Source organism: Ursus arctos, unplaced genomic scaffold (assembly GCF_023065955.2).
Source record: "Ursus arctos isolate Adak ecotype North America unplaced genomic scaffold, UrsArc2.0 scaffold_2, whole genome shotgun sequence".
NCBI lineage: Eukaryota > Metazoa > Chordata > Mammalia > Carnivora > Ursidae > Ursus > Ursus arctos.
The window spans coordinates 88,354,742-88,373,145 of record NW_026622874.1 but is presented as its reverse complement, the minus strand read 5'-3'; the positions used below and the strand labels follow the sequence as shown (position 1 = coordinate 88,373,145).

Below are 18,404 nucleotides of genomic sequence, written 5' to 3'. Positions count from 1 at the left end.
CTTTCCATGGAGATTACCCCTGATAGAGGACGGGAGATAGGGGCTAATGACTGTTGTTGCTACAGTTGGGCCTGGCTTCAAAGAAACAATTATCTGTGACTCAGTCCTCCAGTTAAAGGTGTGTTGGCGGGAAGGAGGGTATTCAGGTACAAAGAGTGGTTGGGTTGGCTCCTAAAAAGGGAGATGCGCAGCAGAGAAGGAAGGGTTCAGTGAGGGGAAGAAGAGACATGGGCAGCATTAGCAGCAAAGGCCCAAAGGTCTAGTTTCCAAGAAATGAGGAGGGGGACCAGAGACAAGACGCGGGGAAGAGGGACAGGGAGCTGGGGGCCAACGAGAGCCACAGGGCAGTCTACTCTGGGGGTGCCTCCCATGCCCCATTCCTCACTCTCCTGCTCCCTGCCTCAAGGAAAGAGCACCACCTAGACCCCTTTTTTCTCTAGAAATCATTCCTTTACTGGCTGGATCAGGGGAGTTTCCAGATTGCTGCCTCCCTTCCCCAAATAAAAAGCCCCTTCCTCTCTGGCTCCTGCAAACAGCTGCCTCTGCCCTCACCCTACCCCCCTGCCCACTGTCCAACCCACCACGCTGCTGACCGGACCCAGGGCTCCAATCTCAGCCCTCACAAGGCAGCATCCTCAAACGAGTTTTCTTCATATCCAAGCCCCCCTGCCCACCTGATACCTCTTGGAAGCCATGTGACCCTCTCCTGTCATTCCTTGCCCCCCCCTCCCGCCACTCTGTGCGCGCTTCCCCTGGGACCTTTCGGTCCTCTGCCCAAGCCATTCATGTCCCCGTACCAGAGCTGGCCACTGTCCATTCCTCCTGGTGCTGCTGCTGGTGCTGCTGGAAGCTGATTCGGCGGCGGAAGTGGCGGGGACAATGAGGGCAGGTGAAGGGCCCCTCCCGAGGTGCATGGACCCGCCCATGCCCCTCCAGCCGGGCAGCTGTCCGGAAGGCCTTGCCACAGATGCTGCAGCGGTGGCGCTTGGGGTCTGTGTGGGTCCTGCCATGGTTCTTAAGGGACAGCAGGTTGGGCAGAAGTTTGGGGCAGAGGGAGCAGGGGTAGAGTCCAGTGGTGTGGGCCTTCTGATGGTTCAGCAGGCTACCAGCATGGCGGTAGGACCGCCCACACTGGGCACAGCGGAAGGGCCGTTCCTCGTCTTCAGCCACTGTGGACTTTACTCCTTGGCCCCCGTTAGCTCTCCCCGCATTCTCTCCTGGGGCTCTGGGGGGTTCTGATGGGGACTTCTGGATTTCCCCTCGGTCAGGGGTATCCACTTCATCCTCCACAACCCCACCTTCAGGACCCGTGGCCTCCTGTATCTGGGGTGGCATCTGACCGAGGCCACTGGCATGAGTGTGCAGGTGGCTGGCCAGTTCATGACGGGACTGAAAGGTGTCACCACAGTCAGGGCAGGCAAAGGTCTGGGCGGCTATGTGGTTGTGGCTGTGGCTCTTAGTGGCCACAGGATTCGAGAACTCCTTGGAGCAGAGCAGGCAATGGTGGGGGTCTGTCTTGGGGGTGCTGTGGTGGTTCAAAGGGCCTTCCGACTGGCAGTAGGTCTTGCCACAACGGCTGCAGGAAAAGGGAGGAGTCTCTGGCTGGAGCGGAGGTCGGCTGTCTCCATTGTCCCAGCTATCCATGGGACTCAGACTAGGACCATTGGGCTGGGTGTTGCCAAGATGGCAAGGACTCTTGGGGATACTGTTCTCTGACTCATCTTCTGGCTTGGTCAGCACATGACTCCGAGAAACCCAATCTCCCCCATGATTCACTGGTCCCCCATCTCCTTGCCTCCCTTCTGTATTCCCCGTGTCCCCGGATCCCAGCCCTGTGGGTTCTGAATCTGCTGCCTTGATGGGGCTCTGACTTTGCTCCCCTAGCCTCCTGGCTCCATCCTCCAGCTGGCGAACTGACTCAGGACCCCCCGCTCTGTCCTCTAGTCCCTGGTCATCGGCCAGGTTCCCCTCACTGCCCTCTGTGCCCCTCTGACCACTTTTGGTCTCCTCTTCATGCTCCCGCAAGTGCTGCTCCAGGGATCCCCGGCCAGGGAAACCCCGGCCGCACAGGGCGCAGCGCACGGCTGCCCGCCGGGAGAGGCCTGCTCGCCGCCTCCGGCTCTCGGAGTGCAGCCTCTGGTGGTCCTTCAGGGCCATGCTGTTGGAGTAGGTCTTGGGGCAGGTGGGGCAGCTGTACTGGCCCGTCTCGTGGCTGCGCCGGTGGTTCAGGAGGCTGCCGGCGTGGCGGTAGGTCCGCCCACACTGCCCACACCTGAAGGGCCGATCTTCCCGAGGAAGCTTCCGGGCGCCCCCGCCCCGCTCGGCATGCACCCGCTGGTGGCTGGCCAGCTGCTTCCGCAGGCGAAAGGCCTTCCCGCACTCGCCGCAGCGGAAACGCCGGGGATCCGCATGGATGCGCCGGTGGTTCTTGAGGGACATGAGGTTTGAGAAGCCTTTGGAGCAGGCCTGGCAGCCAAAGTGGCCGGTCTGGTGGCTCTGCCGGTGATTGATGAGACTGCCGGCATGCTTGTACGAGCGGCCACACACCTCGCAGCTGAAGGGCCGCTCAGAGCTGGCCTCGGTCTGGCAGCTCTTCTCCGCGGTCTCCAGCCGCGGCCCCACCTCCTCCCCCTTCACGGTGCCCTCCTCCCACTCCTCCTCTTTCACCCTTGCCACCTCCTCCAAGGGCTCCACTTTAAGTTCTTCCTGGAGCTTTCCCACGTCTGCGGGCCCCAGCCCTTCTTCTGTCCCGTTCTGAGGCTCTCCGCCGCCTGCAGCCTCTGGGGCGGGCCCCACCTGGGGCTCAGAGCCTTTGCAGCGTGGGTGGTTTCGCAGGTGATTACGGTAGGCAGCCAGGTTGGGGTAGCAGCGGGAGCAGACAGGACAGGTGAAGTCTCCGGTCTGGTGGATCTTGCGGTGGTTCACCAGGCTGCCCCCGTGGCGATAGGTCTTGCCACACTGGTTGCAGCGGAAGGGGCGGGGTTGGGCCTCCGGCGGACTCTCCTCACCCAGCATGCAGAGGCTGTCTACAACCATGGCACCTGCTCCCTCTCCAGACTTTGTGTCCCCACCGTCCCCAGAGAGAGAGGTCCCCGTGCCCTCAAAGACACGGTCACCCCCTGCAACCCCTCCCAGGGCGTCACCTGACTCTCCTGAGTGGCTGGGAGCTTTGTCTGTGGTGTTCCCGGAGTTCTGACTTTGGTGGTGACGCTCCAAGCTCCCTAGGTCGTCATAGGTCTGACCGCAGCAGCCACAGATGTGCCCATAACCAGCTCCATCCAGGGCCTCCACCTCCCGCTGCAGCTGATTCAACAGCTCTGCTTCCGAGAGCTGCAGGGGAGGGCTCCGGGTGGAGGCCGCCCCTGCGGCTCCCTCCTCTTCCCCCTCCTCCTCGGAGCCCTCCGTCAGGCCAGAGGAGTCATGGGCCTGGCGCCGGTGCAGCCTGTAGCCAGCCCGTCCCGGGAAGATCATGCCGCAGAGGCAGCAGAGGAAAGGCTGTGCCGGGGCTGCCTCCCCGGGCCCGTGGTTCTGGAAGTGGCTGCGCAGGGCAGGCAGAGAGTCAAACTCCTTCGGGCAGAGGGAGCACTGGTAGATGCCCGGTGGGTGGCAGGGCCTGTGGCTCAGCAGCCCAGTGGCATGAGGGAAAGAATGTCCACAGTCAGAACACGTGTGGGAGACCTCAGCCTGCCAGCCAGTGACAGCGTCGGGAGAGTGGCGAGGGAAGCCGGGCTGGGCAGTGGCTGGTTTCTGGTCCTCATCCACCCCAGTGAGACCAGCACAGAAGCGAGTCCCATCGCTTTCCCCATCGCCTGGGATGTCCAAGTTGTCTAGGAAACAGGCCTCCTTCCTTTCCAGTCCTTCCTCAGTACCCCTGCTCTCTCTGTCACCCTGGGTTTGGGCCTCGGCCTGCTCAAGCCCACATCTGTCCCTTTCAGCTTCAGCCTGCAAACGGCTCCCATCACTCTCCAAGTTGCGTTCGGCTCCATTAGGACCTCCCCCTGAAGGGTCGTGCGGACAGTCCTGGCCCTCGTTGTTTTCCACCAGCTCCTGGGCCCAGCTCCCACCCGACGGGAGCTTGGCTTCTCCCCCACCGCCAGCACTGCTAGCCCGCCTCCGGTGCTGCCTGCGCCACCGCCCGCTGTGGCGTCGCAAATGGTTCTTCATGGCGGCCATGGTGTGGAAGTGCTTGGCGCAGGCCCCACAGCTGAAGTCCCCCGTCTGGTGGGTCTGCCTGTGGTTGATGAGGCTGCCTGAGTGGCGATAGCTCTTTCCACAATCTTGGCAGGCAAATGCCCGAGGCGGGGACACCCTGGTCTCCGGTCTGCTGTCTTCCCCTTGCCCGTGGGTCCGCCTGTGACGTTTAAGGCTCTCGGGGTCTTCAAAGAGCATCCCGCACATGCTACAGATCTGTGCTGCTGTCCTACTTGCTGCTGGGGGGACATCAGCAGCCCCTTCGCCATGTCTGCACCCCTGCCCCTGGTCTGTATGTGGGGCTGCCTCTGCTTCCACGTGGTCGGGAGGGAGCTCTACCTTGAGGTGGCTGGCGGGACCCTCAGCCCCTGGGCCTGCGCTGCGGCGAGCAGCTTTGCAATGTACCCGCACGTGGTTACGCAGGGCCATGAGATTGGGGTACTTGCGGGGACAGAGTGAGCACTGGTACTCTCCTGTCCGGTGGCTGTGGCGGTGGTTCACCAGACTCCCCCGGTGGCGGTAAGCCCGACCACACTCATCGCACTTATAGGGGCGGTGGTCCAGGGTAGCGGTGGGGACCTCTTCCTCTTTGTGGGTGGCATCAGCCACGGGCAGGGAAGCTGGTGGCACTGATGGCTGCCCATCCTCCCCAGCCCCTTGCCGGGGTCTGTGATGAGCCCGCACGTGGTTTTTGAGGGCAGCTGCATTGAACAGCTGCTTGGAACAGATGGAGCAGGGGTAGACCCCTGTCTGGTGGCTCTTGCGATGGTTGATGAGGCTCCCAGCGTGGCGGTAAGTACGGCCGCAGTCCCCACAGCGGAAAGGCCGGTACTCCTCCAGGCCACCGTCCTCCAGCTCCCCAGAGGTGCTGAGCTCCCCGGAGCAGTTCAGCATCTGTGTAGTCGGGAGCTGGTCCTGGCTGCTCTCATCCGTGTGCCCGTTGGTGGTGGGCATCCCTTTCTCTTCCCACAGCTGTTCCTGCCTTTCACCCTCATGGGACTGTTGGTGGTCCAGCAGCTCTCGGGGGAGCCGGAAGGCACGGGGACAGTGGGGACACTGGTAAGGCTGATATTGGGCATGGAGTCGGGAGTGGTTCTTCAGAGCCATGAGGTTGGAGAACTCCTTGAAGCAGATGGCACAAGGGTAGATGCCCAGGGTGTGGCTCTGGCGGTGGTTGGTGAGGCTCCCGGCATGCTTGTAAGTCTTGCCACATTGACTGCACTTGTACCGCCGTTCCTCCTCCACAGGAGGTGACTGAGTGGACTCCTGGCCCCCTGTGAAATTCACTACTGATTCAGCCAAATACTGTTCCAAATTACTAAGGAGGCTGCTGGCTGGGGTGGGGAGCGGGGTGGCTCTGGCAGAATTGGTAGTGGGCCCCCAGCCCTCTGCACCCTCCTCAGAATCTGGCTGGCTTTCCCAGCCTTCTCTTTTTCTGGTGGGTAGATCTTCCCAGGTGCTCAGAGCTGCCCTAGGGTCAGGCCCAGACTCACAGCCAGATGTCTCTTCGGCATGTTTTTTCTGGCTCGTCCAGCTTTCCCCAGGGCTGAGCCTCTGGTCCCTAGAGTCAGAAGATGTTTCCCCCCGCAGGCGTGGAATGACTTCCTTGGAGCGGGGAGGCCTGCGCCTACGGCGGCCCTCAGGAGCATGAGTCCTCATGTGGCTCTTGAGGGCCACGGGATTGGTGAAGTCCTTGCCACAGGTGGTACAGGGGAAAAGGCCAGTCTCGTGGGTCCGACGGTGGTTGACCAAGCTCCCTGGGTGACGGTAGCCCCGCCCACACTGCTGACAGCGGTAGGGCCGAGGGATGCTGTCTGCCTCCTCCCTGTCCTGTTTGGCAGATGGATGGAGCAGCTCGCGGTGTCGGGACAGTTCCGGGAGACTAGGAAAGTGGCGCTGACAGTCGGAGCAGCTGAGTGAGGGGGGCGTGTCCTCCATGGGGCAGTGTGGCAGAGACCTGGAGGTTCAGGAAGACCAGGCAGGTGGCAGCAGCATCTTCCTCTGGTGGTGGGACCAAGTCCTAGGAAGAGGGGGTGGTGGTCAGAAGGAAGGCCTGAGTTAACTTTGCCTCTTGGCTCTGTAAGCAACAAGCTCATCAGAGGTCACAGAGATGTTCCCCAAGTAGTAATACCCAGGGACCTGCTTGTTGCTAAATCTAATCTGAAAGCACCCATCATTTAAGGCCTCGCTGCATACAAGCTCCCCAAATATGGAAGCTCCCCTAGGCCTAACTCATCCCTAGAGATATAGATAAGGGAACTAAACTAGAGGAATGCAACCTATCTCTGATCACAGACCTACCTACCTCTACTCAACAGACCAGATCCAAAAAAATCTGCTGTCTCTAACCCTCTCCTCTGTATAATTCTGAAACAACCAACCAACCTATCTCCTGTGACCTCTTAAAAAGAAACCTGAACCTTTTCTAGGACCTTCAATGTGAGAAGTTCAATCCTTTCTCCTTGACCCCTCAGCTAAACAGAGTAGCCTAGAGACACTGAAAAACAGCCTTTTTCTCCCGTTGACAGCTGAGGACCTCAGAGGTAGGGTTAGAGCCTTCTTCAGAGAAAGGACTGGCTTGTTCCCCCACCTCCCCTATTCCTTTCAGGGTCACAAGGTCTCTTCTAAAAGACTCTCTTGGCCACTTCCTTCACCTACTTCCCCTGAACCATTATCTTGTCAATCTTGGAAATTCCAACTCGTTTCTGGTTGTTCTTCACCCCCTACCTTTTTCTTTCTTACATCTCCTCACTATACCTTTCTCATTTTTTCTCCTGTCTCCTCTTAAAATATTTATGATGGCATCGACGCATGCTAAGTGGGCATTACCATGTGCGGGGCACTGTGCTAAGTAAAGAATATTCGTTGTGTCACTGAATCCTCGAAACACACTGCAGCGCCTGTTACCCCAGTTTACACAGGAGCAAACCCAATGACTCGGGCAATCTTCTTTCCGAAGCCCTCACTCTCTCCATAGCAGACCCCTATGCCTCCTCCATCACCTTGGCCTTCGCTGACTTTGATTCTTCACTCCCATGGGACCTCTATCCATATAACTCCTATCTGCGGATCTAAACCCCCTCACTGAACCTGCTCCCCGACTTCTCGCCTCACAAAGCCCCTTCGCTCGACCCCCTTCTCCTGATCAACCACCAACCAGGTCTTCTCGCCTCACTCATCTCCTCGACCAATTTCCTCTCAGGACCCCTACCTCGCTCGGGTGGCCCCTTTTCGTTCCCGCCGCGGGTGAGTCCGTTGGGGACCGCGAACGGGAGCGCGCCTGCGCACTGGGACCCTCACCCTAACTGCAGCCGCGCGCCCCAAGGGGTGGCTGTGGGGGGCTCTCGCGCTCCCACACACGCACACTTCGCCAGGGCTCCTGGGAGGCGGGAAGGGAGGGAAAGAAGGAAAGGAGAAAAGGGAGAAGGAAAGAGGTAGAGGAGAGAGGGCGCAGCTGGCCGGAGCCAGAATCTACCCCCAGCTCCGCGGACACTTCCTATTGTTACTAGGAAACAGGAAGTGTCCTAGCCGCAAAAGGTTCCCCTCTAAACCTCTGCCTCCAGAACGCTTCCTGTGCCGCCTCCAAGCAGCAGTTCTACACAGACACACTTCCGGGGCTAAGGGAAAGGTAGCCGAAAGCGACTCTGACCCCGCCCAGGAGGGTCAAAGAGCGGCGTTGTTTTGCACTAGTCTTAGCCACACTTCCGGCAAGAGCTGCAAAAATTGTTCCGGTGCATACTGGCTGAAAGCAGAAGAGGAAAAAAAGCGTTCTGCTGCTCTGGCCTCGGTACTTTAGCGACACCTTTCGTGGGGCTCCCTGAAAAGCTTCCCAAGACAGATGGAGGGAGTTTCATTCACTCCTTGCTACGGAGGGAAATGTGGTGGAATATAAGCGGATTTGGGTACTACAAAGCTTGCCATGGCCCTTCTTCTGTCCCCCCGCCTTCCAGTTCTTGGTGATCTGGCCCCAAGCTGCCAATAGCCCAGTATATACCGTTAACCTGTCTGGCGTCCCCTGTCATTAGCACCCACAGAGAACCCTTGCAAGATGTTTCTCCTCCACCTTCGCCTGCATTGCTCGGGTAAACTTTGCCTTCCTCCCCTGCCGGCAAAGCTCCCGCCCACTTCCGCTTGTCGGCCCCGCCTACCCCCTCCCCCCCCCCCCGCTGGGTCCTAGCGCCTGCCCCTCCCTGGCAGTATCCCGGGCTCCGTCGGCGAGAGCAGCTGCCGCTGACGCCACGGAGCCAACCCAAGTTCGTTAAGGTAGGAAATGCCGGCGGGAAGCCGCGGGGACCCAAGCGCGGACGCAGTCCGAGGGGTCTCAGTTTCCCTGTGGGTGCAGAGGGCGGATGGGGTTGGCCTGGCGCGAGCTGCGCGGGCGGGGCGGGAGGAGTGCGGCCCCGGGAGGGCGCCGGCGGGCTCCGGCCCAGCGGGTCCTAGAACCCGCCGGCTGTCCCCGCGGGCCGGTTGCTGCGGACTCCTGGGCTCGGCCGGCGCGGCTGCCCGCCTCGCACGGTGCGGGCCTTGGGGGGTCCTAGAGCCCGCCATATTGGGGGGCTTTTGTCCCAGGCGCGCGGCCCGCCTAACAAGGTCCCCGGCGCCTGCGGCACCCCTCCCCGGCCGAGGTCCTGGTTGCCCCTCCCGCGGTCCTAGAGAACGCCATCTTGCAGGCCTTTGTCCGGCGTCCGGCTTTTGGCCCATTCATTTGTTCATTCTCTCATTCTTCGCTCACTCCTTCTCGACTCGTTCTCCGAGGCCACGTTTTCCCAGCCTTCCGAGACGAGTCGGCCCAGGGCTCTGCCCCGCGGGGCTGTCTGGTGGGGGCGCCGACGTGTAGATAGTTGCTGGGATCGGGAGGCGCAGGGTTTCTGCCCCTCTAGGCCCCTTCTCAGCGCGTCTCCTAGGCCCTAAAGCCCGTTAAACCCGCGCGTACCTCAGAGACCCCATTTTACTGATGAGAAAACTGAGGCCCAGAGCGCCGTGGCGCCCTTACCTCTACTGCCTGTTAAGTATTGAGGGCTCCGAGGACGGGGGTATTTGAAGGATGCAAAAGAGTTTTCCCGTGGGAGAAGGCAAGCATGGGCTCCCGAGGCAGAGAGAACTGCCAAGTGGAGGGAGATGCATGTAGGTGAGAAAGTTTGAGAATTGAGGCTGGGGCTTAGTTTGCTGTTGGGAGGGGGACACTGCCGCTGGAGCGGAGGCTGAAAAAGTAGGTTAGGATTAGGTTGTGAACTGACCAGCTTGGAGGCCTAGATGATCAGCCTTCACTTTCGCACGGTTTCCAGTTCCCCATTCACCAGCTCGCCAGGTCCCATGGCCGGTGAGGCCTTATTGATGTCTACGTGTTGACACATGGGGAGACCAAGGTGCAGAGGGGATAAAAAGAGGGAATTCCTTTTTTTACCCAATCCCAGCTCTCTGGGTCCTAGCCTGAGCTGTCTGGGAATTAAAGCAGTGCATTTCTGGCATTTACAGCCTGTTCCGGTAGCAGGCCTGCATCTCCCTCCTAAGCCAGTAGAGAAGCAAAGATAAACTTCCCTCACCAGAGCAATGAACCCACTGTGGGATACTGGGTGATGTTTGGACCTTGTGAACTGGGAAAGGCAGAGAAGTTCAGTTAACAAATAGTTGTTGATAGATATTCTCACAAGCCCCTCCTATGGCGGAGGCAGAGGCAATAGACCTGGTTTGAACTCTGTCTCAGAGGTTGATTCATTCGCTCTGTTTTGGGGCATCAGCCACAGTTCTAGGCGGAGAGGATACAAAATAATAAAGGTTCCTGGCTCTTTGCCAGTCTAGACTCTGGTGCTGGAGACAGAGAATGAATAATCCAGCCATAAAATGTGTAAGTGCTCCCAAAGCCACAATCAGGACGAAAAGCAGAAATTTGAGAGCCGGACCACCTGGCTTTGAATACTAGCTGTGGCCACGACTTCCTATCTGTGTGCTTCTGTATGCTTGTCTGTAAAATGGGGGAAAATAATACCATTTAACTCGGTCTGTTCAGACTAAGCATAACAACAACAACCACCAAAAACACCCCACACAGACGGAGGGGCTTAAACAACAGAAATTTATTTCTCACAGTTCTGGAGGCTGCAAGTCCAAGATCAGGATGCTGGCCAATCCAGTTCCTGGTGAGGACTCTTCTCCTGGCCTGTAGGTGTCGACCCCCTTGTTATATCCTCACATGGCCTTCTCCAGGCATGCACGCATTCAGTCCATAAGAAATTTCTAGGCAGTTGTGAGGCTTAGCTTGAGCAGTACCCGCAAAATGCATAGAATGATGCCTGGCCCATGGTAAGCGTGCAAGGAGTGTTATCCAGACGAGTACCGCATGGGAAACTAAAGAGGAGGGAATGCAAACAGCACTAAGAAAGGTGGTCAGGGAAGCCTTCTTTGAGGAGGTGACAGGGGGCTGAGGCCCAGAGGAAATCAAAGAGCTACACAGCGATCCTTGGGGAACAGTGGTTCGGGCAGAAGGAACTACTAATACAAAGGCCCTGAGGTGGGAAGGAATTTAGCTCTTTTTGGAAAGGAAAGGGAGCCTGTGTGGGTGGAGCTTCGTAAGACCATAAAGAGGAGTGGGAGGTGAGGTAGCCTTGTTAGTCATGGGAAAGCTACAGGCCTTTGTCCTAGGAGCCGTGGAAAGTCTCCTGATTTGACTCATAAACCTGAAGAAAATACAGACTGGTAGAGAAAGAACCCAGCCCAGCGGCCCGAAGACTTGGATTTGAGTCTGGGCCTCTTGATTAGCTAGGGGTCCTTGTACAGGTGTTTTCCTTTACAGGGGTGCCTTAACCTCCATATCTGAAAGAGAGGCCTAGTAAAATGCCTCTCTCCTAGAAGCTGTGCGAAGACCTAAGGATGTGTCTTTGGTTCTTGAGTGTTACGTGTTGGCCGTCATGACCCCCAAGAGCATGTTTAAAGTACAGACTTCTGAGTCCAACCCCATACTCCCTGGATGACTGTTCTCAGGCAGGGGGTTCACAGACCTGACTTGGAGAAACATCGGTCTAGGGAGTGGTGGCTGGAAGAGTCCTTGGTAGACAGCGAAGTGAGGCGCTAATGGTGGGATTTTAGATAGGGGCCTCGCCTTCATGGTCCCCTGCTCTTCATGGAGCTGGGCACCTGCTGCAGCTGACCTGGTGCTTCCCCACCTTTCCCCCCCAGGAAGCGCTTTAGGGGGAGAGATGTATAGCTCCAGCTATGTGATTTCTGGTTCACAGATAGGAACATTGAAGCCCAGAGCTTGGAACCCAGGGCTTGAGCCCTCTGAGAGGGAAACAGAAAGGTAAAGCGTGCCGGTTGTGGTCTCAAGGCAGCCCCACAGGGATGAGAGAACATGAAGATGTGGCCTGAACTCTGGGTTCCGGTCAGTGTAGGGCCCAGGCAGCAGACAAGTCTGGGAGGGTGCAGACAACTGAGCAAGAGCCCAGCAACTCAAGGCAAGTGAAACACCTGGATTCAGGTCCCAGCTGTGAGTCTAACTTGGTGACCACGGGCTAGTCACTACACCTCCTGAAACCCCAGTTCATTTGTTTGTAAAACGAGGACAAGAATCTCTATTTCAGGAAGCTGTGAGAGAATTAAATAACGTAGCACGCTCAGCAAAGGGTCTGGCTCTAAGAAGCCTTCTCAGGATTTGAGGGCAGTTATTCACATAACTCAGCAACACTGTGAAGTAAATACTGTTATTACCTCCATTTTTCAGATGAGAAAATCAAGGTACCGTGGCATAAAGTCACAGCTAGGAAGTGAGTGAGGCAAGATTGGAAGCCAGGCAGTTTGGCTTCAGAGATGGGACGCTTAACCACAATGTTACATTGTTTCTGTGGGCCTCAGTTTCCTTCTCTGGACAAAAGGCATCTATGTAATGGAACTCTTCTCGTGGTGTTGGCATGGAGTTTGAGTAAACACGTGAAGAGCTTAGGATACCTGCCTTTTATTTAGCACGTGCTCAGTCAATAGGAGCTATACATTTTGATTAAAGGGAGACTTTATTAGTCAGACTGTCCAGAGATGGTCTGGAAAGGAGGTAGTGACTGCCTCATCCCGAGATAGGGAAGGATCTCCTGGAAATTCTAGGGGGAATTCAAGCCACAGGAAGGTTAGGCCTCATGCCCTTTAACTCAACCTTCCAGCCCCAGCATTTAGAGTGGGCAAAAGTGAGGGGGGAGGGGGGGAACAAGCTAAGGTTGGAACAGAGTTGTGTGGGATTGGGGCCAAAAACCACAGGGGAGATGCAGGAAGAGCTTCCTGGGGAAGTGGGGTCTCAAAGGAAGGATTGGAGGGATTTGTAACAGCCAAGAAGGATCTGGGAGCTTGCATGGTGTGATGGAAGTCATGGAAAGTTACTGAGCAGGAGAAAAGTACGACATGATACTTTGTGGAGAAGATTCTGGCTGCCTGTACACATAGCATATTATATGTTTTGGGGAGTAGGGGACTGGGGCAGGGCCACTAGGCAGAAGGGTACTGACTCTAAGGATGCAGCCCTTGCCACTTACCTCAAGGGCTCCTGTGGGTCATAACTTGGAAGCCACCAAGCCCTGAGGTATACAGATGAGGGAACAGGCCTAGAAAGGAGCACAAGACTCAGGCCTCCCTCCTCCCAGCCCAGCTTCTGGACCCACCTAGCTCCCCCGCCCCCAGCCTATAGCAGCATCCTTACCCCCTCACACTGGCCGCCCCCGCAGCTGCTGCTGAGTACTCCCTAAGTGGATCTGCCCCTAATCCTCTTCTTTTCATCCCCTGGGGAGGATGAGCTGGTGTTAAGACTAATGCAGCCATTAATCCTATTTCCTCCCAGCCATGATCCCCAGGAGCAGCTGGGTGGAGGGTGTCCCCACACTGGATGAGAATAAAGGGGCCTCAGCTAGAGCGGGTGCCCCCGGAGGCCAGGCCAAATCAGATATATTGATTGTGACTGAGACGCTTCTAACTGCTTGCCATGGCTCAAGCCGCCCTGAGGGTAATGAGTTCCCCATTGCCAGAGCTATGGAACAGGAGCCCAACAGCAATTCCAGGGCAGAGGGTGGACCAGGATTCCTGTCTGGGGTGGAGTCCCTTACAGCTGTGCAAGGCCAGAATTCTGTGCAAACAGTTGCTGCCTCTGACTAACCAGCGGGGGGAAAGACGAAATACACATGCTGGGGACTTATCACTTCAGACAGACGGTGCCAATCACCAGTTAGCCCACTAGTTCCACCTTCTCCTGGACGGACCTCTGTCTTCCCTGGGCACTTGGCAACCTTCAGGCCAGACCCACATCCAGGTAGCCTCTGTGTCCGCAGCCCTGCATAGGACCCAGTGCCCTGGCACGGGCCTTAGACACTAAGCCGAAGAAGGAGGATGGTGAGATGGATGGAACCCAGCCCTTCTGGGAATGCTAGGGCGTTTAGAGAAGCCCAGAGGCCAGGGAGAGAAGTACAGGTGGACATTTTGATGACGCCAATCTCCTCTCTTGGCCCCTCTGAGGTTACCTGGGCCAACTTCTTTCACGATGAACAGACAGAGGAAACTCGAGTGCGGAGTGTAAGAGCCAGGAATGTTTGGAAGGAAAGATATGGCCATCCCTGATGAGATAAATGCAGATAAGACAGAGTTCCCCTTTGAAGCCCTAGCAAGGCAAGGCCTTAGAGAACCGTCAAGGGATGTGGCTTGTGTCTAACTTTGCCTCTTTCCTAGAGAAGCTCCGCGCATTGAAGCCATGGAGGTGGAGTCCGCGGAGGCCCGGTCCTCCGCCCCCGCCCCCGCCCCCGGCTACAAGCGCTCCGGCCGCCGCTACAAGTGCCTGTCCTGTACTAAGACATTTCCAAATGCACCTAGGGCAGCGCGTCACGCTGCCACACATGGTCCTGTAGACTGCACAGAGGAGGTAGCGGAAGCGAAGCTGAAGCCGGAGACAGAACCCAAAGCAGAGGATGCTGGCGGGGAGAAGGTGTCAGGTGCATCGGCTAAGCCTCGGCCTTATGCATGTCCGCTGTGCCCCAAGGCCTACAAAACGGCCCCCGAGCTGCGCAGTCACGGTCGCAGCCACACTGGCGAAAAGCCCTTTCCTTGCCCCGAGTGTGGCCGCCGCTTCATGCAGCCCGTGTGCCTGCGCGTGCACCTGGCCTCGCACGCCGGCGAGCTGCCCTTCCGCTGCGCTCACTGCCCCAAGGCCTACGGCGCGCTCTCCAAGCTCAAGATTCACCAGCGTGGTCACACGGGCGAGCGGCCCTACGCTTGCGCCGACTGCGGCAAGAGCTTCGCGGACCCGTCGGTGTTCCGCAAACACCGGCGCACGCACGCGGGCCTGCGGCCCTATGGCTGCGAGCGCTGCGGCAAGGCCTACGCGGAGCTCAAGGACCTACGCAACCACGAGCGGTGAGCGCGCTGCGCTGTGGGGGATCCCGGCTGGGAAGAGCTTCGGGAAGAGCGGGGCAATGGGGCGGAGGCAGGCCAAGGCTGCCCTGTGACCCATGGGACGTGGGGTTGAGTCTCAAAGCGTGAAAAGAGCTAATGGGAAGGGGGGGGGGCTGTAGGGAGAGCTGAGCCAAGGCGAGAAGCGAGTACACCCCCCCCTTGGGTGGGGCGGGGCAGACCGCGTTGGGAGGGAGCCCTGGAAGATTCCGCTGGGATCCAATTGGCCTGGGTCCCTGAACAGCTGGAAAGGGGACAGGGCTGGAAGTTGTGCCCCCCCAGAGGGTCTCTGGCCTTTGGTGTGCAGAGAGGGGTCTTCTCTGGGATCTAGACACCCAGCCTGAAGGTTCTCTACTCTGGGGTGCAGCCCTGAGGTCCCCAAGGATGTTAGGAGCCCCTACTGTACAGTGTAGACAGGCAGCAGGGCTCAGGTGGTAGGCCTGCCACCTTCATGTCCGGTCCTCCATACTCCGCAGGTCCCACACGGGTGAGCGCCCCTTCCTCTGCTCCGAGTGCGGGAAGAGCTTCTCGCGCTCATCCTCGCTCACGTGCCACCAGCGCATCCACGCGGCGCAGAAGCCCTATCGCTGTCCAGCCTGCGGCAAGGGCTTCACGCAGCTCAGCTCCTACCAGAGCCACGAGCGCACTCACTCCGGCGAGAAGCCCTTCCTGTGCCCGCGTTGCGGCCGCATGTTCTCCGACCCCTCGAGCTTCCGGCGCCACCAGCGGGCACACGAGGGCGTGAAGCCTTATCGCTGCGAGAAGTGCGGCAAAGACTTCCGGCAGCCCGCAGACCTGGCCATGCACCGGCGGGTGCACACGGGTGACCGGCCGTTCAAGTGCCTGCAGTGTGACAAGACGTTCGTGGCGTCTTGGGACCTCAAGCGCCACGCGTTGGTGCACTCGGGCCAGCGGCCCTTCCGCTGCGAGGAGTGTGGGCGAGCCTTCGCCGAGCGAGCCAGTCTCACTAAGCACAGCCGGGTGCACTCGGGCGAGCGCCCCTTCCACTGTAACGCCTGCGGGAAGTCCTTCGTGGTATCATCAAGCCTGAGGAAGCACGAGCGGACCCATCGAAGCAGCGAGGCCGCAGGGGCTCCCCCACAGCAGGAGCTGGTCGTGGGGCTGGCACTGCCAGTCAGCGTGGCAGGCGAGGGCTCCACGGCCCCGGCGGCAGGGGCAGGGCTAGGGGACCCCCCAGCAGGGCTGCTAGGGCTGCCCCCGGAATCAGGTGGTGTGATGGCCACCCAGTGGCAAGTGGTGGGCATGACGGTGGAACATGTGGAGTGCCAAGAGGCTGGGGTTGGGGAGGCTCCTGGTCCCTTGGGGGGAGCAGGCGAGGTGGGGGGCGAGGAGGTTGATGAGAAGCCCCCGCAGTTTGTGTGCCGGGAGTGTAAGGAGTCATTCTCCACACTGACGTTGCTGCGACGGCATGAGCGCTCACACCCAGAGCTCCGGCCCTTTCCCTGCACCCAGTGCGGCAAGAGCTTCTCTGACCGGGCGGGGCTGCGCAAACACAGCCGCACCCACAGCTCTGTGCGCCCCTATACCTGCCCTCACTGCCCCAAGGCCTTCCTGAGTGCCAGCGACCTGCGCAAGCACGAGCGCACCCACCCTGTGCCCATCGGGACCCCCACGCCCCTTGAGCCCCTTGTAGCTTTGCTAGGAATGCCTGAAGAGGGACCAGCTTGAGGCCCAAGCCCCCTCCACCTCACTCCCAGGAGCCCATGCGCACTCCCACTCACAGGGTGCCTCCTGAACCTCTCTGCCCCAGCTCACTCTTAGACTCCAGATCCCTGCCCCCCCAGGCGGCTAGCTCTCCTTGCCAACAAAGAGCTGGGGACAATGGAGGCGGGCAGCAGCTGTTGAGAGACACGTGTCGCTCTGAGGAACACTCATTAAAGCATTCACTTTGACACTGGGTTGTCTTCTGTGTTTTGGTTGGGGGAAACAGAGTAGGCGTTTGGGCATGGATAAAGTTCAGTGGAGACCCCTGGGTTAACAGATCAAAAACCAGAAGGGTCTTTGGCTGCATTGTTTCCCAATGTATATTTTCAGAATGTCTTGACAAAGGGTTCCCTGGTCAAGGAAGTACAGGAAATACCCTGTACCCTTCTTGGGGATTGTTGGTGATCAAAAGTGTATTCAAGTCATTATAAGTCCAACAACGAACAAATCTGTTTATCTTTGTTTAGCCCATAGTTATTTCATCATGGAAACCTTTTACTGAGTAGTTCTATCCTTTTACAGATAATACACTGAGGTCCAAAATTAGTATATTTCCTATATATTGCAGTAACAAACTAGAAAATCCACTTGGAGGACAAAGGGATTCCATTCATAGGAACAACACAACCCATAAACTATGAAGGAATAAACCTCACAGGAAACATGCAAAACATATATGAAGAAAATGGTATTGCTGTGCTGACGGTTATAAGCCCTAACTGAATGGAGACATACCATGTACCCAAATGGAAAAACATTATTAAAAATGTTGATTCTTCCTAGTTTAATCCTTAGATTCACTGTCATCCAAAAAGGGTTTTTTGTTGTTGTTTTTAAAGTTTGTTTATTTTAGAGAGAGTGTGCGTGAGTGGGGAGGTGGCAGAGGGGCAAGGAGAGAGGAGAGAATCTCCAGCAGACTCCACATTGAATGTGAAGCCTGACTTGGGGCTCGATGCCACGACCTTGAGATTGTGACCCAAGCCTAAATCAAAAGTTGAAGGCTTAACAGACTAAGCCACCCAAGCACCCCCAAAACGGTGTTTTTTGTTTTTTGTTTTTTTAAGATTTTATTTATTTGACAGAGACAGCCAGCGAGAGAGGGAACACAAGCAGGGGGAGTGGGAGAGGAAGAAGCAGGCTCCTAGCGGAGGAGCCTGATGTGGGGCTCGATCCCAGAACGCTGGGATCACACCCTGAGCCGAAGGCAGACGCTTAATGACTGTGCCACTCAAGCGCCCCCCAAAATGGTTTTTTTTTTTAAGATTTTATTTATTTATTTGACAGAGAGAGAGACAGCCAGTGAGAGAGGGAACACAAGCAGGGGGAATGGGAGAGGAAGAAGCAGGCTCATAGCGGAGGAGCCTGATGTGGGGCTCGATCCCATAACGCCGGGACCACGCCCTGAGCCAAAGGCAGACGCCCAACCGCTGTGCCACCCAGGCGCCCCCAAAAAGGTTTTTTAACAAAACTTGAAAACGCAAAATTCTATGTAATACATTTTTAAGAACCAATGGAGGTGATGTCTATGACATACTGGATAAACAGCAATGCCCTGAAGTTAGAACAGGTTATTATGGGCTTAAGAATAAATTAGCCAGTGGAGTGGGGGGAAAGGTTTAGAAACAGCCCTATTTCTGGGAATTTAGTTTACGATAAATGTGATTATTCAAATCAGTGGGGAAAGATAGGCTGTTACACTATAGTCTTATCCATATTCTGGAAGGCTACACAACTTTTTAAAGAGAAAATGAAGCCCCACGTTTAGTGTAAATTGGTATAACCTTTTGGGAAGATGATTTGATCATGTTTATTAAAAAGTTAAACGCACGTACCCTATGACTTGGCAAGCATACGTCAAAGAGTTTACACCACAGAGTTCTTTCTCCACTTCTACAACAAAATCGAAGATAAGACTGTTCAGTGCAGCAAAATTTGTGATAACCAAGAATATCCTAAATGTCCATTAGCAAAGGACTGATTAAGTAAGGCTAGCCACTGTAAAACATATAGCTACTTTAAAAAATGAAATTTATTAACCCATGTTGTTGAAAGATATCCCAAAAATATGTCCAGTGAAAAAA

General features: G+C 56.9%; 2 protein-coding genes across 7 annotated transcripts in view; one reads left to right on the top strand and one right to left on the bottom strand.

The window, feature by feature from the left end:
• Positions 1-18,404, bottom strand: part of ZNF646 (zinc finger protein 646) — a 31,496-nt gene that overhangs the window by 1,062 nt on the left and 12,030 nt on the right. The window contains exons 1-2 of one of the 5 annotated variants that reach the window (XM_044390315.3): positions 7,021-8,299; positions 798-6,211 (exon numbers count right to left, since the gene is read on the bottom strand). In XM_044390315.3, the coding sequence (XP_044246250.3) occupies positions 798-6,129 (5,332 nt within the window). In that variant the 5' untranslated portion in view covers positions 6,130-6,211; positions 7,021-8,299. Of the gene's footprint in view, positions 1-797; positions 6,212-7,020; positions 8,300-18,404 lie in introns of those variants that run through there. The other 4 variants (XM_044390316.3, XM_026515857.4, XM_044390317.3 and 1 more) reach the window with 4 other exon arrangements.
• ZNF668 (zinc finger protein 668) lies at positions 8,123-16,513 on the top strand. 2 transcript variants are annotated; one of them, XM_057314984.1, is made up of 3 exons: positions 8,123-8,454; positions 13,887-14,562; positions 15,075-16,513. In XM_057314984.1, the coding sequence occupies exons 2-3, from the start codon at positions 13,904-13,906 to the stop codon at positions 16,285-16,287; spliced, it is 1,872 nt and encodes a 623-aa protein (XP_057170967.1). In that variant the 5' UTR covers positions 8,123-8,454; positions 13,887-13,903; the 3' UTR covers positions 16,288-16,513. The 2 variants fall into 2 exon arrangements, with proteins under 2 accessions (XP_057170967.1, XP_026371643.1); XM_026515858.4 differs by having other exon boundaries at positions 13,882-14,562.